Source organism: Brachyistius frenatus, unplaced genomic scaffold, assembly GCF_029030835.1.
Source record: "Brachyistius frenatus isolate BFR_SWC_R1_liver_20210118 unplaced genomic scaffold, ASM2903083v1 Contig_191, whole genome shotgun sequence".
NCBI classification, from domain to species: Eukaryota; Metazoa; Chordata; class Actinopteri; family Embiotocidae; genus Brachyistius; species Brachyistius frenatus.
In genome coordinates this window covers 217,501-235,683 of record NW_027210790.1, presented here as the reverse complement: position 1 = coordinate 235,683, position 18,183 = coordinate 217,501, and the positions used below count along the sequence as shown (strand labels likewise).

At 48.3% G+C, this 18,183-nt stretch overlaps 1 protein-coding gene across 2 annotated transcripts in view; it reads right to left on the bottom strand.

The window, feature by feature from the left end:
• The window catches only part of LOC138632648 (collagen alpha-6(VI) chain-like), a 43,130-nt gene that overhangs the window by 18,637 nt on the left and 6,310 nt on the right, over positions 1-18,183 (bottom strand). For both annotated transcript variants that reach the window (XM_069718375.1, XM_069718376.1), the window contains exons 3-12: positions 12,382-12,486; positions 9,327-9,914; positions 6,839-7,408; positions 5,669-6,289; positions 4,989-5,549; positions 3,767-4,324; positions 2,623-3,201; positions 1,724-2,296; positions 1,276-1,643; positions 11-92 (exon numbers count right to left, since the gene is read on the bottom strand). In XM_069718375.1, the coding sequence (XP_069574476.1) occupies positions 11-92; positions 1,276-1,643; positions 1,724-2,296; positions 2,623-3,201; positions 3,767-4,324; positions 4,989-5,549; positions 5,669-6,289; positions 6,839-7,408; positions 9,327-9,914; positions 12,382-12,457 (4,576 nt within the window). In that variant the 5' untranslated portion in view covers positions 12,458-12,486. The remainder of the gene's footprint in view (positions 1-10; positions 93-1,275; positions 1,644-1,723; positions 2,297-2,622; positions 3,202-3,766; positions 4,325-4,988; positions 5,550-5,668; positions 6,290-6,838; positions 7,409-9,326; positions 9,915-12,381; positions 12,487-18,183) is intronic.

Genomic DNA, 18,183 nt, shown 5'->3' with positions numbered 1-18,183 from the left:
TTTCTTTTACCCGACTGTCGCAGCTGCTCGGCTTCGTTCTCCAGCTGCACGACGTCGTCTTCGTCGAGTCCGTCGGAGAAGATCAGCAGCACCTGCAGGACGTGAGGACATCTCAGCACTTCGCTTCAACACTTCTGACCAGCTTCAGAATAAACACCGAGAAAACGTCGACATCAAGGTCGGAAACTTGATGTCATCGATCGCCGATCTGAACGAAGGGACGTAAACTTTACGTCATGTTTCATAAAAGTCTGCCGGATGAACATGAGAACTGGAAACCGTCCTCCAACGTCTCTAACGAGCCTCCTGGTTTGTTTAATCCGTCGCTGCTGAAAGATTCCTGGACGGAAATCAAAGAGCGGCGAGAGTTGAAACAACCACATGAAAATATTTGGAGCCATTAGGGTAATTTTCTTCCCGACTTCCTGCAGTCAGCCTGAAACTATACAAACTCATTTAGTGAGAATGAAACGGAGAGCAGCGTTGAACCAGGATTATGTTAAAGGGAGATTTACATTTACAATAAAATCAACACAAGTCAATAAAACTGAATAAATGTCATTAAAATTATGATTAAAACTTAAAAACAAACATTCCTCCAAATTAAATTCCAGATTAAAGAAGCAGGTTTTTAAAGCGACTTATTAAACTAACTTCAGTGAATGAAACAATAGAATATAATAAGGTCCAAATTAATTATTACATTTATCATTCCTGTTTTTTAAAACTGTCCCACAGACGAGTTTAATGTCTTCGAGAGGACTCGTGAATCTTTCCTGAATGATTTAATTGTCGTTTTCTGTACATTTAACAACACTAATACAATTGAAAACTCACAGTTTAATAACTAAGAAGACATTAATCGGAATTGAACATTAGAATATATAAACAAATCCCACATTTTTATGCCTTTAATTACACTTGGCAGTTATGACAATATTAAACTATTACTAGAATACTGCCAGTAACAGGAACCAACAATCCAAATAAACGGTGTCCATAGAGGCGCTAATCCTCCGCTGATGTAGCGTTAAACCACAGAAGAAGAATGACGTCATTAAGAGTCACACCTCAAACGTTAGCGGCTAAACCGATGACTCCTAAACATTCATCTGTCTTTGAGTCCAGTGTTGATTTTTTAACCTTAAAGCCATTTTAAATTTCCTCTCATCCTGCTGAGGAGTCCGAATAAAGAAAGCTAACGTCAGCGTTGTGACGTGACTGAGCGCAGGAACATTTTATTTCTGAAATATTGGTGCCCCGTCTGAGACTCACCTTCACGCGGGCTGTGGACGTGGTCTTGAACTTCTGCCCGAAGGACTTCAGCAGAGCGGCGTTGAAGTACGTGGGCTGCGTCAGGCTCTCGGCCATGACCTTCCTCACCACGTCCTCGCTGTGGCCCTCGAAGTCCAAGTCGTACAGAAGGCCTCCGTCCCGGCTCACCACTCGGTAGGCCGTGCGGGTCCGGACGTGCTCCGCGGTGATGCAGTTGAGGCTCGGGACCGAGGACACGTAGCGGGCGATCTCCGGCAGGAAGGTCTGCAGCTTGCTGTGGCCGCTGACGAGAGTCCCACCGGACGTCTGGCTCCTTCGAGTGATATCGAACCCCACGGCGATGTCGATGCTGCAGTGCGGTCTAGAGTCTGTAGCGGAGAGAAGTGTGTCGTTAGTTCTGGACGGGACAGACGGAGGACGAGCCAGAGAGACGGATGTTTCCACTCACCGGGTTCATCGCACTGCATTTTGCAGATGGCGTCCACCACCGTGGTCTTGATATTCTCCAGGCTGTTGAAGTTCTCCACGGTGAACATCCTGTCCGACGTGCCGGTGATCTGCATCAGCTGCATGTCGTGGACCTTTCCGATGCCGATGGCGAACATCTCGACTCCCAGATCCCGGAGACGTTCGGCGGCGTCCACGACTTCGTCATGCGATTCGCCGTCCGTGATCAGCACCAGGTTCTGGGAGATCCCTTCGGACCTGCGGCACCCCCGCGACGCCTCAAAATGACCCCTGACCTGGTCCAGGGCCGCTCCGATGTAGGTTCCTCCGCCAGCCTGATGCATCTCTGAGATGTGCTTGAACAAAGCCGTCTCAGAGTAAAACTGATTGAGGTAAAACTCTTTTTGAAAAGAGTCGTTGAACTGGGCGAGGCCGACCCGCACCAGGTCCTTGCTGACTTTGAAGCTGTTCACTACCGCCATGGTGAAATTCTTCATGATAGTGTAGTCGGGGTCGATGATGCTGCCCGACTGATCGAGGAGGAAGACCAGGTCCGCCTTCTGTTTCTCACAAACTGCAAAAGGAAGAAGAAGATATTGATCCACATCACTGTTAATACTGTAAATGACTGGAGGTTCTCTGGTCTGTTTTTGAGCAGCTGAAGACACTTCTGCATCAGAACCATTTTACAGAGCTGGAAGCTACGAACTCTTTTATAAACAGTCGGTGGTCACAACAGATAAAGTGACTTTATTGGCTGATTTCTGCTCATCACTGGTTTATCATCACCTGCTCGCAAGTACGCTTCAAAAAAGTGTATAAATAAGACGTCTGTCAAAAAAAGTTACGAGTCTGTTTCAGTTCAAGGAAGCAACAACATTCACCAAACACGTGTCTTACCTGGTTTGGTGGTATTGCAGAGGACCTGGCTGATGTTCTTGTAGAGAGTTTTCAGGTCATCATAGTTGTCCACATAGAAGACTTTGGACATATCGTGACCCGCCATGATCTTCAGCTCGTCCTTGTTGGCTTTTTCCACTCCGATGCTGAAGACGGTGATCCCGGCGTCTCTCAGCGCCTCCGACGGAGCCACCAGGTTGTAGGGGTTGGTGGCGTGGCCGTCCGTGATCACCATGAGGACCTGCGGCACCTGCAGTGCCGCCCGCCCGCCGTGCGTGGCGCTGAAGTACTGTAAAGAGAAGTTCAAAGCCTTGCCGGTGTGGGTATTTCCATACGGGGGCTTTAGATCTGCTATTGCTTTAAAAACTTGCTGTCTGGACGTGTACTGATTCAGCATGAACGCAGACTTGGCGTTGTCAGAAAAGAGAATGACACCAAAGCGAGTTAGGTCTTTGCCCACGGTGGTTTGGTTCACAATCGAATACATGAACGCCTGCATGCTCGAGAACTGGAAGGATTCTATACTGGTGGAGCCGTCCACCAGGAAGATGATGTCAGCTTTCTCCGTCTTCTTACAGACTGTTGGAAACAAAAGAGAGAAAGAAATTCAGACATTTATAAATGTCAGTAAGTTCCGGGATCAGTTTAGACCGAAGACTCGTGACGAGATTATTTGAATCTCCTCCGGTTGGGCGAAGGCAGGTCACATCTTGGGCAGGTAGGCACAGGGAAAGGCTGCGGCCGGGATTCCAACCCGCAGCCAGTGCTAACCACTGCTCCCACATTTAAAACTTTTTTTAACTCTGCAAAATGTACTCCTGGGTCACGATTCACTGATGTTCAATGAACGCTGAAGCCGAGTGGTTTAATCTAGCGGCCGCCCGAGTGAAGCCTACGTATGCTGATCGCTGATGATCGCTGACAGCGATGAGATGTAATCCAACGTACACGTGTCAAACGTTATGAATTTGAAGACGAAAACGTGGGCGAGGCTGAGGTATTGAAATTCTGTATTTTTCAATACTGGATAGTCTCGCAGCAATTCGGTTGGTGCTATGAATTTATGAAAGTTTAAAAGCCAGCGAGACGCAGGAACCGATGGCGTACAAACCAAACGGTCTCTTATGAGGTGACCTCCTCTCACCTCTCCCTGGATCACACAGCTCCATGGCCAACTGACTCTCCAGGTCCTTCAGTGCGTCAAAGTTCCTCTCGGCATACATCCGGTCCTGCGAGCCGCTGATCTCCAGCAGCTGGGTGGTGTTGGCGTCCTCCACCCCGATGGCGTAGATGAGCACTCCCTTGGCCCTCAGAGCCGCCGCGGGGCCTTTGACCTCGTCTTGGGCCTCCCCGTCCGTTATCACCACCAGCCTCTGCCTCAGGCTGGGACGTCCTCCTTTGGCGGGGTCGAAGTACTGCGACACGTAGGTGATGGCTTTGCCCGTGTCCGTGCCTCCGCCGATCTGCTGCATGTCGTCGATGACCTTCGACATTTCTTCCTTGCTGTAGTGACGGTTGAGGGGGAACTCCAGGCGCTGCACGGTGCTGAACTGCATAACACCGACGCGCACCTCGTTCTCTCCGACGACGGACTTGCTGACGACGGATTTCATGAAGTCTTTCATTTTGTCGTAGTCTTGAGGGTAGATGCTGCCAGAGCTGTCGATCAGGAAGAGGAGGTCGGCGGGTAGGTCTTTGCACACTAGAAAAAGCAGCACAGACATTTCAAGAGTTCCTTCAAATGTACTGATACCAACAGAACTTATCGAGAGTATTTTCACCTGGTTTCACCTGGCTTCACCTGGCTTCACCTGGTTTCACATCACGTCTTTGACAACCGCCATTAAACAATAGAAGAAGAACACGATAAAACCAAGCAGCTGTCAACCGTAACATCACGTGTTGGTTTGTGAACGTCTGTTTCCAAGCCTCTACTCTGGCCATCGCCAAAAGTGGCCATATTTAGACAAAGGGGATCAGGCCCTGCAGGCCTGTCAATCAAACTAGCCCCGCCCCCAAACATATGTGTGTTTGAGTGCTAATGTGTAATGAATGATGAATTATTTCCAGAAGGAAACACTGATCAGAAGGAGGACGTTTTTCGAATGGCACCATGATGACTCGTGGAAAACATTTACTGACTTTGTATTTCAGGAGAGAACTTGATGCTTTCTCAATGGGAGTCTGTTGGAGACGGCCCCCAGTGGCCATCAGTGGTACTGCTGTTATTGCAGAATTAAAGCGGCAACCATGAAACCCAGCTGGGATATTTGTTGCAAGTCTTTCTACATGTCACTGACCTCATTTCCTGTATCTCTCCACTATCAGCTGTCCAATCAAAGCACATCGATGCATCTTTAACTCACCTTCCGGAGAGCAGATGTCTGTGATGATGTCGTCCTTGATGGGCTTCAGGGCATCGAAGTTATTGACAAAGAAAGTCCTCTTACGCTCGCCGGAAATCTCTCGCAGCTGCTCTTCGTTGGCGTTCTTCACCCCGATGGCGTAGATGATGACGCCCTGCGCCATCAGCTGCACGGCCGGAGCCTTGACCTCATCGGTGGAATTCCCGTCAGTGATGACCACCAGGAACTCGCGGACTTTGTGACCGCGAGTGGTCATCGCTCGGTCAAAGTGTGGACCCATGGAGGTCAGCGCTTTCCCGGTCTCCGTCCCACCTCCTATCTGTCGGATTCCTTCCACAGCTTTCTCCAGCGACTTCACATCCAAATACTTGTTGAGGTCAAACTCTAACTCGGGTTGGTCGGCGTACTTTGCGACCCCGATGCGGACGTACTGGGGCCCGATGCGGAAGGTGTTCAGAAACTCGATGATGAACTTCTTCATCTCCTGGAAGTCCGTGGGCTGAATGCTTCCCGAGTGGTCGATGAGGAAGAAGATGTCTGCTTCATTTGTTTGTACGCAGCCTGGAGAGGAAAAGCAAAAATATGAATTCACAAAATATTCAATAATATAAATATAAATAAACATCTATATGTGTATATTTGTTGGAGTTCAGGCAAACGTATGAAATGCTGGTTCGGACCTTCTTTGATGCCGGTTCTTCTTGAGTTCACGGAGATTGTCTGGCGAATGATGTTGTGGCACAGAATCTTCTGCAGATTCTGCTCCAGAGACTTCAGCTTGGTGAAACTGTCCACAATGAACACGTGCTTGTTGGGCGGATGAGACGCCATCTCCACCAGCTGAGTCTTGTTGGCGTTTTGGACTCCTACGGAGTAAACGGTGATGCCGGTGCGACGGAGATCCGCCGCCGCCTGGCTGACGTTGTCCTGGGACTCACCGTCCGTGATCACCACCGCCACCTGCTGGACGCCCTTCTCCTTCCGGCTCCCGTTGTCCTTGGTGAAAACGGTGTTCCGGGTGAAGTTGAGGGCGGCGCCGGTGTTCGTACCACCCCCGTGGTACGGCAGGATCTTGATGAACTTCAGGAGTTCGTCTTTGCTGTTGAAGGTGTTGAGGTAGACCTGAGCGGCGTGCTGGTTGTTGTACGTCACGATGCCGACCCGGACTCTGGTCGGCTTGACCTCCAGGCCGCTGACGATCGAGTGCAGGAACGTGCGCACCAGCTGGAAGTTGGCCATTCCGATGCTTCCGGACTCGTCGACGATGAAGACGATGTCTGCCAGTTTGGCAGCTTTGCAATCTGTGGAAGGAATCGCAAAGTCATTAACACCAATCAGCAATACCAGGAATACACAGTGTGGAAGCCATTCAGTCAGGTTTCGTTGCTTTGGCAGTCAGACCCTCCAACTCTCTGCTAGCTCTGCTAGCGGTAGCATCGATTCTGTCCCTCTGTAGTAGATGACGTCATCATCGTGCGCCACGTTGAGACGCATCTGTAGAAATCTGACTGGAATCACATTTCAAGCCTCCAAATGTGATTTGTAAAAATCTTATTTCCTGGTTTTTTTTGGTTTTTTTTTTTAACTGTCCAAACTCAGAAATCCTTTAGATACAATCTGGAAATGATGAGAAGAATTTAGGCTGCAGTCTGAACAAGGTGTTCCTCTTCTTCACTCTCCAGCAGGGCAGGGAGACAAACAAACAAACACACAAACAGGTAATCGATCTTTCACCATGAAATAGTTCAGATACATGAGAGTTTCCCAACAACACAGAGGTGTAATCTCGTGACACTTCAACCATTACTGATCAGATATTAAGACCAGCAGTAGAAGGCGGAGCTTCTCACCTCCGGTGATCTCGACCTGCCTGTCCTGCGTCTCGAAGATGCTCTTAAGCGTCGGCACGGCGTTGCTGATCGACGGGTAAACGTACGGCGCGGTGGCTATCAGACGGATCTCGTTCATGGACGCCCCGATGCTCATCCCCACCACGGTGACTCCCTCTGCTTTGATCAGACGGGCCTGTTTGTACACGGGGTCGTCCGAGTCCTTCCCGCTGATCACCACCAGGTATTGTCGGTAGCCTAGCTCCGCCCGGCTTCCTGCCTCGCTGGTGAAGAAGTGAGTGCTGGCGTACTGCAGCGCGCCGCCCAGGTTGCGCTGCTCGTTGGTTTGAAGCCGGCGGTGGCGGAAGCGCTTCACTCCGGCCTGCGTCTCCTCTTTGGTCTGGAAGGCGTTCAGGAGGAACTCCACTTTGGTGTCGGCACCGTACTGGGCCACGCCGAGCCGGTAGGCGGACGCTCCGACGTTGAGCTGATTGACCAGGCGGACGAGGACGGTCCGGACCTGCTGGAAATCGGTCGGAGAGACGCCGCTGTCCACCAGGAAGAAGATGTCTGCAAAGTTCTCTGCCAGGGCTGAAAGAAAATACAAAAACTGAAATTAGGTTGTTCTGCTCTGGTGGACGACTGCCAGGAAAGAACTTCATAATCAGAAGAGATTCACCTGAGTTTGCAGTTATTAATGAGGACCAAAGCTACCTGACTGTTTTCTGGGTTGTAAACATCCATCAACCATCAGTGATGTCATCAACCATCAGTGATGTCATCGTTGGTTTGTGAACGTTATGAATCCTCCAGTTCAGATTCTGTCCGTCACCATCTTGTTAGTTCGGAGCGGTTTGGAGCAGGAAGTGACCATATTTGGACGAGCTGGGGGAGGAGCCAGCGGTGGATCTGACCGATCTGATCGGAAACCTGACGATACTACGTCCCGCCCACCGATAGCTGTAACCTGACTGCACCACAGGCCTGTCAATCAAACAGACACGCCCCCAAAAACAGGTCTTCTTGAATCTTCTTTTCTAATGAATGAGGGATTATTTTCAGATGGACCTCCAGAAAACTAATAAGAAGGAGTGACTTTAGCTAACAACACCGAGAGAACTGATGGACACATTTTATTCACTTTGGATTTGATGAGAGAAGTTGAATGGGAGTCTATGGAGCCGGCGGCTTTTTGGAGCTGACCTCTAGTGGCACTCGCTGGTATTGCAGCTGAAGACACTTCTGGATCAGAACCATTTTACAGACCTGAAGCTACGAACTCTTTTATATCCAGTCTGTGGTTGTAATTGAATCCTTATATGGACGACTGTAACAAACAGACTAATGTTCTCACAGTAAACTTGCATAACAGCCAGTTCAACACGGGTTATTCCTGTTTTCCAAACAACTGCGGTCTCTTATTGTTGCATATATTGGCTTCACTGCCGGCTGACCTCAAACTTCACTGGAAGCGTAGCGTCTGGCATTAATCACTGCACCATGCGGTCTGCAGGCGCCGAGCCTTTGATATATGAGGAAAGATATGCTTTTGAGGAAAATTAACTTTTTAAATACACACGTTTTTTTTGGCTCATCTCAGGGTTTCATGGAGCCGGTTACTGGAACACGCTCCACTAATATCACATGAAGGTCAGTGAATGAGTCAGCGATGACCTGAAGATAGACGATGTCAGCTTGCCTTTCTGGAAATGTATGACCCGACAGTTTAGAGAGTTTAACCCTTCCAACGGACACAACGTGAAAGTATCTCAGCCTCTTTTTTCACCATCTTTTAAAGCTGTCAGACTGTTTGAAAGTACAATCTTAAACTTCCGGAGTTTCCCTTTGAAAGAGTTTCCAGTTTTTCCAGTTTCCAGTTCCAATTCTTGTTGCATTTAGTATTTAAGAGCTGCGATAAAATGGGCCTCACTTTTTTTTCTGTCCAGTGTGATGAATACATCATTAAAAAAAAACTATTAAAATAAAGATAAAAATTATGAAATTATATATAAAAATTGTTCTAAAATCTTTCCGTTGCCATCTTGGTTTTTTTTGGAACCAGAAGTGAGCATATTTGGACGAGCTTGAGAGAAACAAGGACGCTATGCCCCGTCTATCAACACTTGAAACCTGACTGCACCACTGGCCTGTCAATCAAAGAGCCCCACCCCCAAACATACCTGTGTCTGAGTCCTAATATTTAATAAATTATTAGTTATTTCCAGAAGGAAACACTGATCAGAAGGAGGAAGTTTATCTAATGGCACCATGATAACATTTGTATTTCAGCAGAGAACTTGATACTTTTACAATGAGAGTCTATTGGAGCCCCTGCTGGTCCTCAGTGGTACTACACTTTAAGATGTTTCTGTATTTGCGTCACTTTTCAGACCCGGAAAGTACGTCCACTTTAACAACATGCATACAAACTTATGTTGGGGTCATTGTTTTCCTGTTTCCTATATTTTATTACAAGATAAATTACTCTGATGGTTCCTTTAATTCGTACCTCGCCTCTGATCCTCCATGGAGACGCACACCGTCTTCAGCAGGCCGTCCGTCAGACTCTGCAGGGCCTCGTAGCTGCCGATGGAGAACAGGAAGCGGTGCTGAGGCTGGCTGGCGATGGACCTCAGCTCATCCAGGTTGGCCTGTCCCACGCCGATGCCGAACACTATGACGCCATGGTCCCGCAGGCGTTGGGCAGGGTCTATCACGTCGTCTGCGGACTCCCCATCGGTGATCACCATGGCGATCTGAGGCACCCGCTTGCCGGCCCGGCTCCCGGCCTTCTCCGTGAAATGGTCCGACAGGAGGAAGTCGATGGCCTTGCCCGTCACCGTGCGTCCCGCCCTGTAGGGAAACGTGTTGACCTCGTCCAGCAGGGACTGTTTGTCCATGTGGTCCTCCAGCAGGAACTCCGTGTACGGCTTGTCGCTGTACTGGGCCAGGCCAACCCGGACTTTGTCGGGACCGATGTCGAGGCCTGAGACGACGCTCTGGAGGAACTGCCGGACTTCCTGAAAGTTGGCGATGCCGATGCTCGTGGAGCCGTCGACCAGGAAGACGATGTCGGCCACGGTGGCATTGGCACATTCTGGGAAGGAGGAAGAGGAGCGTCAGCATCTGGAGCACCAAACCGGGAAACATTTAATGACTGTGTGTTTGTATACGGACGAGAAGACACTATGTGACCGACATAAACCTCCGAGAATGAAAAGAGAATCGGGAAGGCTCGGAGTTCGAAGCGGTCATCTCTGATGAGTTCCTCTGAGATGTAACTAAAGAAATCAGATGAGCCGACGACACACTGTGCAATCGGACACCTTTTACCTTGAGACAGCTGCAGCAGTTGTCGCTTGGCTTCCTCTACGGCGGTGCACAACGTCTGGACGACGTTCAGAGAGATTCCCTGCAGAGCCGCAAAGTCCGACACGCTGTAGACGTGCTGGCTGTGAGGCTCGTTCGCCATCTCCTTCAGCTGCTCTTCGTCCGCGTCTTTGATACCGATCGCGTACAAGACGATTCCCTTCCTCTTCAGGTTCTCAGCGTGGGACACCACGTCATCCTGCGACTTGCCGTCGGTGATCACCACGGCGATCTGCGGTACGTTCTGGCCGGCCCGGCTTCCGGCGGCGTCCACGAAGTGCTCCTTCAGCATGAAGTCCAGGCCTTGACCCGTGTGTGTGCCGCCCCCCATGTAGGGCAACTTGCTGATGTGCTGGAGGATGTCCTCCTTGCTCTGGTAGGTGTTGAGCAGGAATTCAGTGAGTGGAGCGGTGCTGTACTGGACCAGACCGATGCGCACGTGATCCGGGCCGACGTCGAAGCTGTTCACCAGCGTGTACAGGAACTGACGGATCTGCTCGAAGTTGGCGGTGCCGATGCTCCACGAGCCGTCGACCATGAAGACGATGTCGGCCACGGCCTCTTGGGTGCACACTGAGAGGGAAGGTCGCCAAGTCATGGAGAGGTCTCGCAGGTAAAAGGTCACGGGGTGCTATGAGGAAGCGCCAGGAACCCCCGGACAGGTCCTGGTTCTTAGAAAGCGTGCCAGCCAGAGGTGGAAAGAGTGACTCAAAGACAGAAGAGGAGGGTTGTTGGTGTTGTGTGCAAGTCACTGGAAACAAGGAGCACTTGTTGTCAGGTTGAGGACAGTTAGAAGACAGAGGACAGTTTGGAGACAGTTTGAGGACAGTTTGGAGACAGTTAGGAGACCGTTAGAAGACCGTTAGAAGACAGTTAGAAGACCATTAGAAGACAGTTTGAGGACAGTTTGGAGACAGTTAGAAGACCATCAGTTTGGAGACAGTTTGAGGACAGTTAGAAGACAGTCAGAAGACAGTTTGAGGACAGTTAGAAGACAGTCAGAAGACAGTTAGAAGACCGTTTGAGGACAGTTTGGAGACCGTTAGAAGACAGTTTGAAGACAGTTTGAGGACAGTTTGAGGACAGGAGCAGGGATCTACCTTCAGGTGGACAGATGAGGAAAATGAAGAGATGTTTACTGTTGGTGTCTTTCAGAAAGTGTTGATGGAACCAAAGAGAAGGTGGACCGAGTGCAGATGGACCTTTTCGTTGAGTGTCCAACGTCCGGTCTTCACCTCGTACTGACCTTCTCTCTGTGTGCCCGGCTGCATGAACATTTTCACCCTCACAGTTCCCCTGAAAACTTTGATGTTCAAAACATCTCAGAGATTTCACATTGTGTCCTGCCCAGGTCTCAGGTCTGATGTGGGTGTTTGAAAGGAGTCAAGGAAACTTGTGTTCTCAGAAAACCTGTGTTTGGAGCTTTTGAGTTTTAGCTTCCTTTGCAGCCGTTAGATTCTGCAGAACAACTCTTTTAGCACAGCGTCAAGAGTTGCATTTAATAGCTACAGAAAAAACAACCTGCTACACTCTCTCCCCCCAAAATGCACGAGTCTCTGCATGAACATTGTTCACATGCTGGAAAATAAAAACAACTTATCGGAAACACTTCGTAGTCTGACGTTGATCTGCCTCTAAACTTTAACCGTAAAACGATCCAGTATCCAGATAAGTTTTAGTCTGGTAGTAATGCCCGAACACCCGGATCAGCAGGAGGGGATTTCATGGACGTTTGGAGAGCTTCTTGTGAGGGTTCCTTTAAGTTAAGACTGAGCAGGAAGACTGAGCAGGAAGACTGAATTAGGTTTGATCTTTGTATTGAAGGGGATCAGAGAGGAGAAGGTTTCCTGCAGCGAGGCACCGACGGATCGAAGCTTCATCTGTGCTCAGCAGCAAACATCCATGTGCAGCGTTAGTAACAGTTTACAGGGAGAAATGAACTCACCACACACATCTGCTCCGGGAGGCCCAGTGTGTGTGTGTGTGTGTGTGTGTGTGTGTGTGTGTGTGTGTGTGTGTGTGTGTGTGTGTGTGTGTGTGTGTGTGTGTGTGTGTGTGCGTGTGCGTGAATTTATGTATACACAGATTGTATAAGTAATTGTACAGATGTGATGTAATGCTGATAGTGAGCACGTTTCTCCGTGTTTTGTGATGGTATGCAGGAAGTTAAGCCATAACTGCATAATCATACCCACCTGTCCCCTGAGCGGCGTTGCCGTGGAAACACGCTGCTGCAATGAGGCAGAGGAGAAGACCCCACCTCCCCTCCATGATGGACCGGCTCTTGGGTTTCTTTCTTCCTACAACAAGAAAAACAACACAAAGATGACCATAAAGGCAGAGCGTCTGTTCCAGAGAATCACTCTACAGTCACCTGCACATATTTACACACATGGAAACAGACATTCCCACTGTGACTCTGCATTCCTGAACTTCTCTGGTTTTTCCCAGGAATAAGAGAGAAACCAGGAACCAGCAGGACGTCTCTGAAACCATCTTCATTCAAACAGGAATTCACTCTGCTCTTCACTGAGTCACAGCAAACAACAGGAGCTCCTAACATTCGCATGCACAACCCTGGTCCTCTAAACCGTCGGACGCTGTGGGAAATGAACATAAAAACAGAATGTGATGATTTGCAAATCATGTAAACTCATATTTAACAGGACCACATTTCACTTTCAAAACTCCAGAAACTGTTCTCCTCAGTTCTCAAATGTTTACAGTGTTGTTTAAAGAACACGGTGGTAAACATCTCTTTAACCTGCATGATCATTGTTTGGAGCAGCAAGTGTCCGATGTTTAGCCTCTCTTAGCTCTTTTTTTGGTCTCCACCACCTCCTGAGGGAAATCTGCAGCTTTCTAACGGTGTCTGTTGGTAGATCATTTAAATTAACATGTTGGTGAAAGAAACGTCTTGTCAACAATCAACAAACTACATGTGCTTTTCACTGACGGCGACAACAATCCCTTAAAGTGTCCCTTAAACCACCTGATTTTAAATCAAGGTCTTTGGTTTATTAAACCCTTAAAAGACTTTAAAAAAAACAATCAATGAAAATAAATCTGATTTTAAAGGGATGTTACTTAATTTACACATTAAATTTGTGGTTTTTTTTGTTTTTTTTACAAATCTAATAATGATTTATTTAAGGTTTTTAAGGAAAGGATTTTTTTATTTTTTTTATTTCCAATGAGAGTACGATATTAATGTATCTCATTTGTACCTTTAATTTTTCAGTGAGGGTGCAAAATCAGTTTGAACTTTACTAGTCATAATTAAGGTATTTTTAAAAGGTAAAAAAAAAGAAGTGAAAGTCCCAAATCTTTAGAACCACTGAATTATTACCTTCAGTAATAATAAAGTCTCCTGAAGGAATAAATGAAGGGATGTGATTCCCTCCTCCCGGCTTCAGGGATTTTGATAGTTAAGAGTTGCTTCATCACAGTTCAGGGCGACGCTCATGTGAAGTGGGCGTCTCCCGGATCAGTGTAATTGCTGAAATTAGGCGTCCTTGCTTGCTGCCAGGAACGAATCTCCTCCAACGGGCACAAGACCAGAACCGCAACACTGGGATAGAAAGCATAAATCATTCTGTGTGGAGGTCAGTGATCCAGTCGGTGTTACAGCAGAGACGATAAATCACTGCAGAACTCGAGGAGATGATGAAACCTCGACAGAGTGAGACCTCCAAGTCTGAAAATAAAACCGGTAAACCTGACGATACTATGTCCCGCCCACCGATAGCTGCAACCTGACTGCACCACAGGCCTGTCAATCAAACAGACACGCCCCCAAAACCAGGTCTTCTTGAATCTTCTTTTCTAATGAATGAGGGATTATTTTCAGATGGACCTCCAGAAAACTAAGAAGAAGGAGTGACTTTAGCTAACAACACCGAGATAACTGATGGACACATTTGATTCACTTTGGATTTGATGAGAGAAGTTGAATGGGAGTCTATGGAGCCGGAGGCTTTTTGGAGCCGACCTCTAGTGGCACTCGCTGGTATTGCAGCTGAAGACACTTCTGGATCAGAACCATTTTACAGACCTGAAGCTACGAACTCTTTTAGAAACAGTCTCTAGTTGAGGCCTCTTTCAGTTTGAAAATGTCCTTAATTAATCTTGTTTTTTTTAAGCGACCAATCAGATCACATTCAGTCACTTCCAGGACATTTAATTCATCCTCATTGAAAACTAATTTAAAGCGGAGATCCTACCGACGCTGGTTTCTGCAGATGTCGTGATGAGAAACGAATATTTTTTCAGGCTCACGCAGCCGTCATAAACCTTCCAGTTCCAGAGAAGCCTGCGGTTCCAAATTAATTCAAACCATCTCTGCCACACCAGAGTGGGAAGCTTTGAGAGCGTCTGATCCGCAGCATCTGGCTCAGCTTATTGCCAAATGGTGCCATTTCCTGCGATCTGCGGGCAGCAGACAGTCTGACCACATCACAGGTCAGACCGACACAAACTATGTTAAATGTCGTGTGAACGCGATTGAAGATGCTGCTTCTATCACCGACGAACAGAGAGGAGCCCCCTGCTGCTTCGTAACACCTCCGTCGTCTGACAATCTGAGATTCTTTACGGAAATCATGGACGCTGCATCCTCCAGGTTAAAGAGGAGAGGGACCATCCAGCTTGTTATCAGCTCAGTTCTAAAGCCAGCATCTGTGATGGTACAGGATGCATTAGTGCACATGGCATGGGTAGCTTGAACATCTGGAAGGAAGCATTAATGCTGAATGATATATTCAGGTTCTGGAGCAACATATGCTGCCATCCAGACAACGTCTCTTTCAGGGAAGGTCTTGTTTATTTCAGCAGAACAACGTCCAACCACATTCTGCACGTATTCCAACAGCATGGTTCTCTAGTAGAAGAGTCCGCTGATAAACTGGCCTCCTGCAGTCCAGACCTGTCAATCATTGAAAACATCTGGAGCATCAGGACATGAACAATACAACAAAGGAGACCCTGAACTGTTGAGCAGCTGGAATCCTCTATCAGGCAGGAATGGGACCACATTTCACTTTCAAAACTCCAGAAACTGTTCTCCTCAGTTCCCCAACGTTTCCAGAGTGTTGTTAAAAGAAGACTTGATGCAGCTCAGTGGTGAACATGATCCTGGTTGGTCATTATGCCCTCAGGCAGCACTGCATCAAAACAGACACAATTCTGGAGTGGAAATCACTTTATGGGCTCAGGAACACTTCTGAAAACCATCGTCTGTGAACGCAGTCCCCAACTTCTTATTTTTCATAAAACAATAACATTTCTCAGTTCCAACATTTGATATGTTGTCTTTGGTCTATTTTCAGCTAAATATGGGTTTATGTGATTTGTAAATCGACAGCTAATCACTAATTATTAACCGTTTCTGTGCTGCAGCGCTGAGTGGAAATATAAAGAGGCAGATGTTTTAACTTTTGGACTTCACAATGTGTGCCAGCTGTTTTCCAAGGTGATGAAGATGAAGATGAAGAGGGTCTCTCTCCTGCAGGGCTCTGAGTGTGAAGGCAGTAAAAGTGACACTAACTGGCGCTGGTACTGTGTGTGTGTGTGTGTGTGTGTGTGTGTGTGTGTGTGTGTGTGTGTGTGTGCGTGTGTGCGTGTGTGTGTGTGTGTGTGTGTGTGTGTGTGTGTGTGTGTGTATATGCTGGCTTTGATAGGAGGGCACGCAGCCAGCCTTCATCTCTCCATCAGTGAGGGTGAAGCTCCGCCCCCACAAACATGTTTCTGTGTTTAATCACTTGCCAAACAATGTGGGCCCCGAGGAGGGGGAGGGGGGGCCCTAATGTGAAGCATGTGAAGGTAAAAACAGCGCAGCACTCCACTGACAGGCTGATGAAGAGGAGGGTCTCTGCATGGTTTACACGGACCTCCGGCTCTGTTTATTTAGCCGTGTTTCAGCGTCTCTTTCCGGTCTGCCGGTGCTCACGGACGATTTGATGTCGAAGAACAAAGGGCCTCATTGTTTGGAGCGCCGGTCCAACATGGCATCAGGCACCGAGTGGAGGGGGACGCAATCTGAACCGGTGGCATGAAGTCCAGATGGTGGAGGTCAGCTGGAGGCCAAGATCTGTCTCTGGGGGTCCTCTGAGGGTATGTCCTCTGAGGGTCTGTCCTCTGAAGGTCTGTCCTCTGAAAGTCTGTCCTCTGAGGGTCTGTCCTCTGAGGGTCTGTCCTGTCAGGGTCTGTCCTCTCATGTTGGAGAAGACTGTTGCCATGGCGCCACAGTTCGGGTGTCTTCAGCAAATGTTTTTCCTCAGAAGTTCAGTAGAACTCAGTGTTGCTGCTAACGAAGCTAACAAACAGCTAATTTCGCTACGAACCAGCAGCTGCTTTATGATCATCTGAACCGATCACAGTAACTGTTCCACGAAAAATTCTTCAACCTCCTTCAATGAGAATAAGATGTGAAACCGCACACGGAGCTCACAGCTGCTCGAATTTCTCCACAGGCCCTCCGAGAGGCCGATCGGCCCCGACGGCTCCACAATCAGGCCTGACCCCCGATCAGGCGGAGATACGCCGACCTCGACCGCCACATCTTGAGAGCACATGTCTGAACACGGCGAGCCGGTCTCATAATGAAGCGCAGGCAGGCTGATGAGTGTTTCTACCAGGGAGGCTGATGGACTCCGAATTTGAAAGAAGTCATTAAACAAAACAAAAACTGGAGTTTTTCATGTGACGATCGTCTGCTCATAAAATCGATGTTTTCCCGTGTTTTTACAGGTAAAACTGCAACGAAACAATTAAAGAAGAAAACGACACTACAAAGCAGTGACCAACCGTAACGTCACGTGTGGGTTTGTGAACGGTCATTTCAAAGCCACCATCTTGTTGTTTTTGGAACCAGAAGTGACCATAAAGGGAGGAGCTACAGAACGGCGGATCTGACTGATTAGGCCCCGCCCACCATGACCACTTGTTGAAAACATTTACTGACTTTGTATATCAGGAGAGACCTTTATGCTTTTTCAATGGGAGTCTATTGGAGCCCCTGGTGGACCTCTGTGGTATTACACTTACCGGCACTTTGGCTTTGCTTCCCTTCATCAGCCCTGGAGACGACGAGCATTTTCATTCGCAGTCTGAGGTGAACTCTGCGTGTCTGAGAGATCTGACGCTTCGGGACAAACATCGGAAACAGACGTCTTAAAGTTCGGAGCGGAACTCCTTCAAAAATAAACTAAAAGGAGGTGCAGTTCAAACCCAGCAGATCATCAGGCTGCCAAAGCTGCACACCCGATCAATATTTAAGGATCAGTCTCAGGACGCGTCCACATACTTTTGGAGTCTTTCAGGTGGGGGGCCACGTCGCTGTGGGGGGGTTCACACTGGTGAACATGTGAGTGAGTGACGGGCTGCTGAGGTCAGTCAGAGTCCAGCTGCTGTGAAACACAAACATGTGTTAATGTGTGGGATGTGAAAATAAAGCTTCAGAGCTGCAGGCCGGGACGTCCCTGTCAAACATCGAGGACACCCGGACCCCGGACCCCTGACCCCTGGACGAGGCCCCCGCAGCTCTGATACCAAACACCAGCCTGCTGCCTCCCCTGGGACTTCCTGAGGCTGATTAGAGTGTTTGAAGAAGTTTGTGCTCTGACGAATCTCAACCCAGGAATTCATCTGAACGTATATCGAGCGACGCTGATGGAAAACAGCCACGACTCAGAACCGACCGCGTTCCTGGAACCGGACCCGCCGAGGTCCGTCCACACCGCCGACGATGAAATCATCCACACGTACAAGCATTCATTTAATGAGAGACAAAAAGCTGCGCTTGAACAGGTTGGAGCAGCGCGGCGATCGCAGGCAGCTGATTGGACGTTCAGACAAACTCAACTCACAAAACCTTCAGACTCGTTTCTAAAGTACACCTTTCATCATTTCAGACACACAAACAACCAGCATCAATTCACAAATAATTATAATAACAATAAAGGTCAAAGAGGATTTAAAGGTATATAAACATAAATATT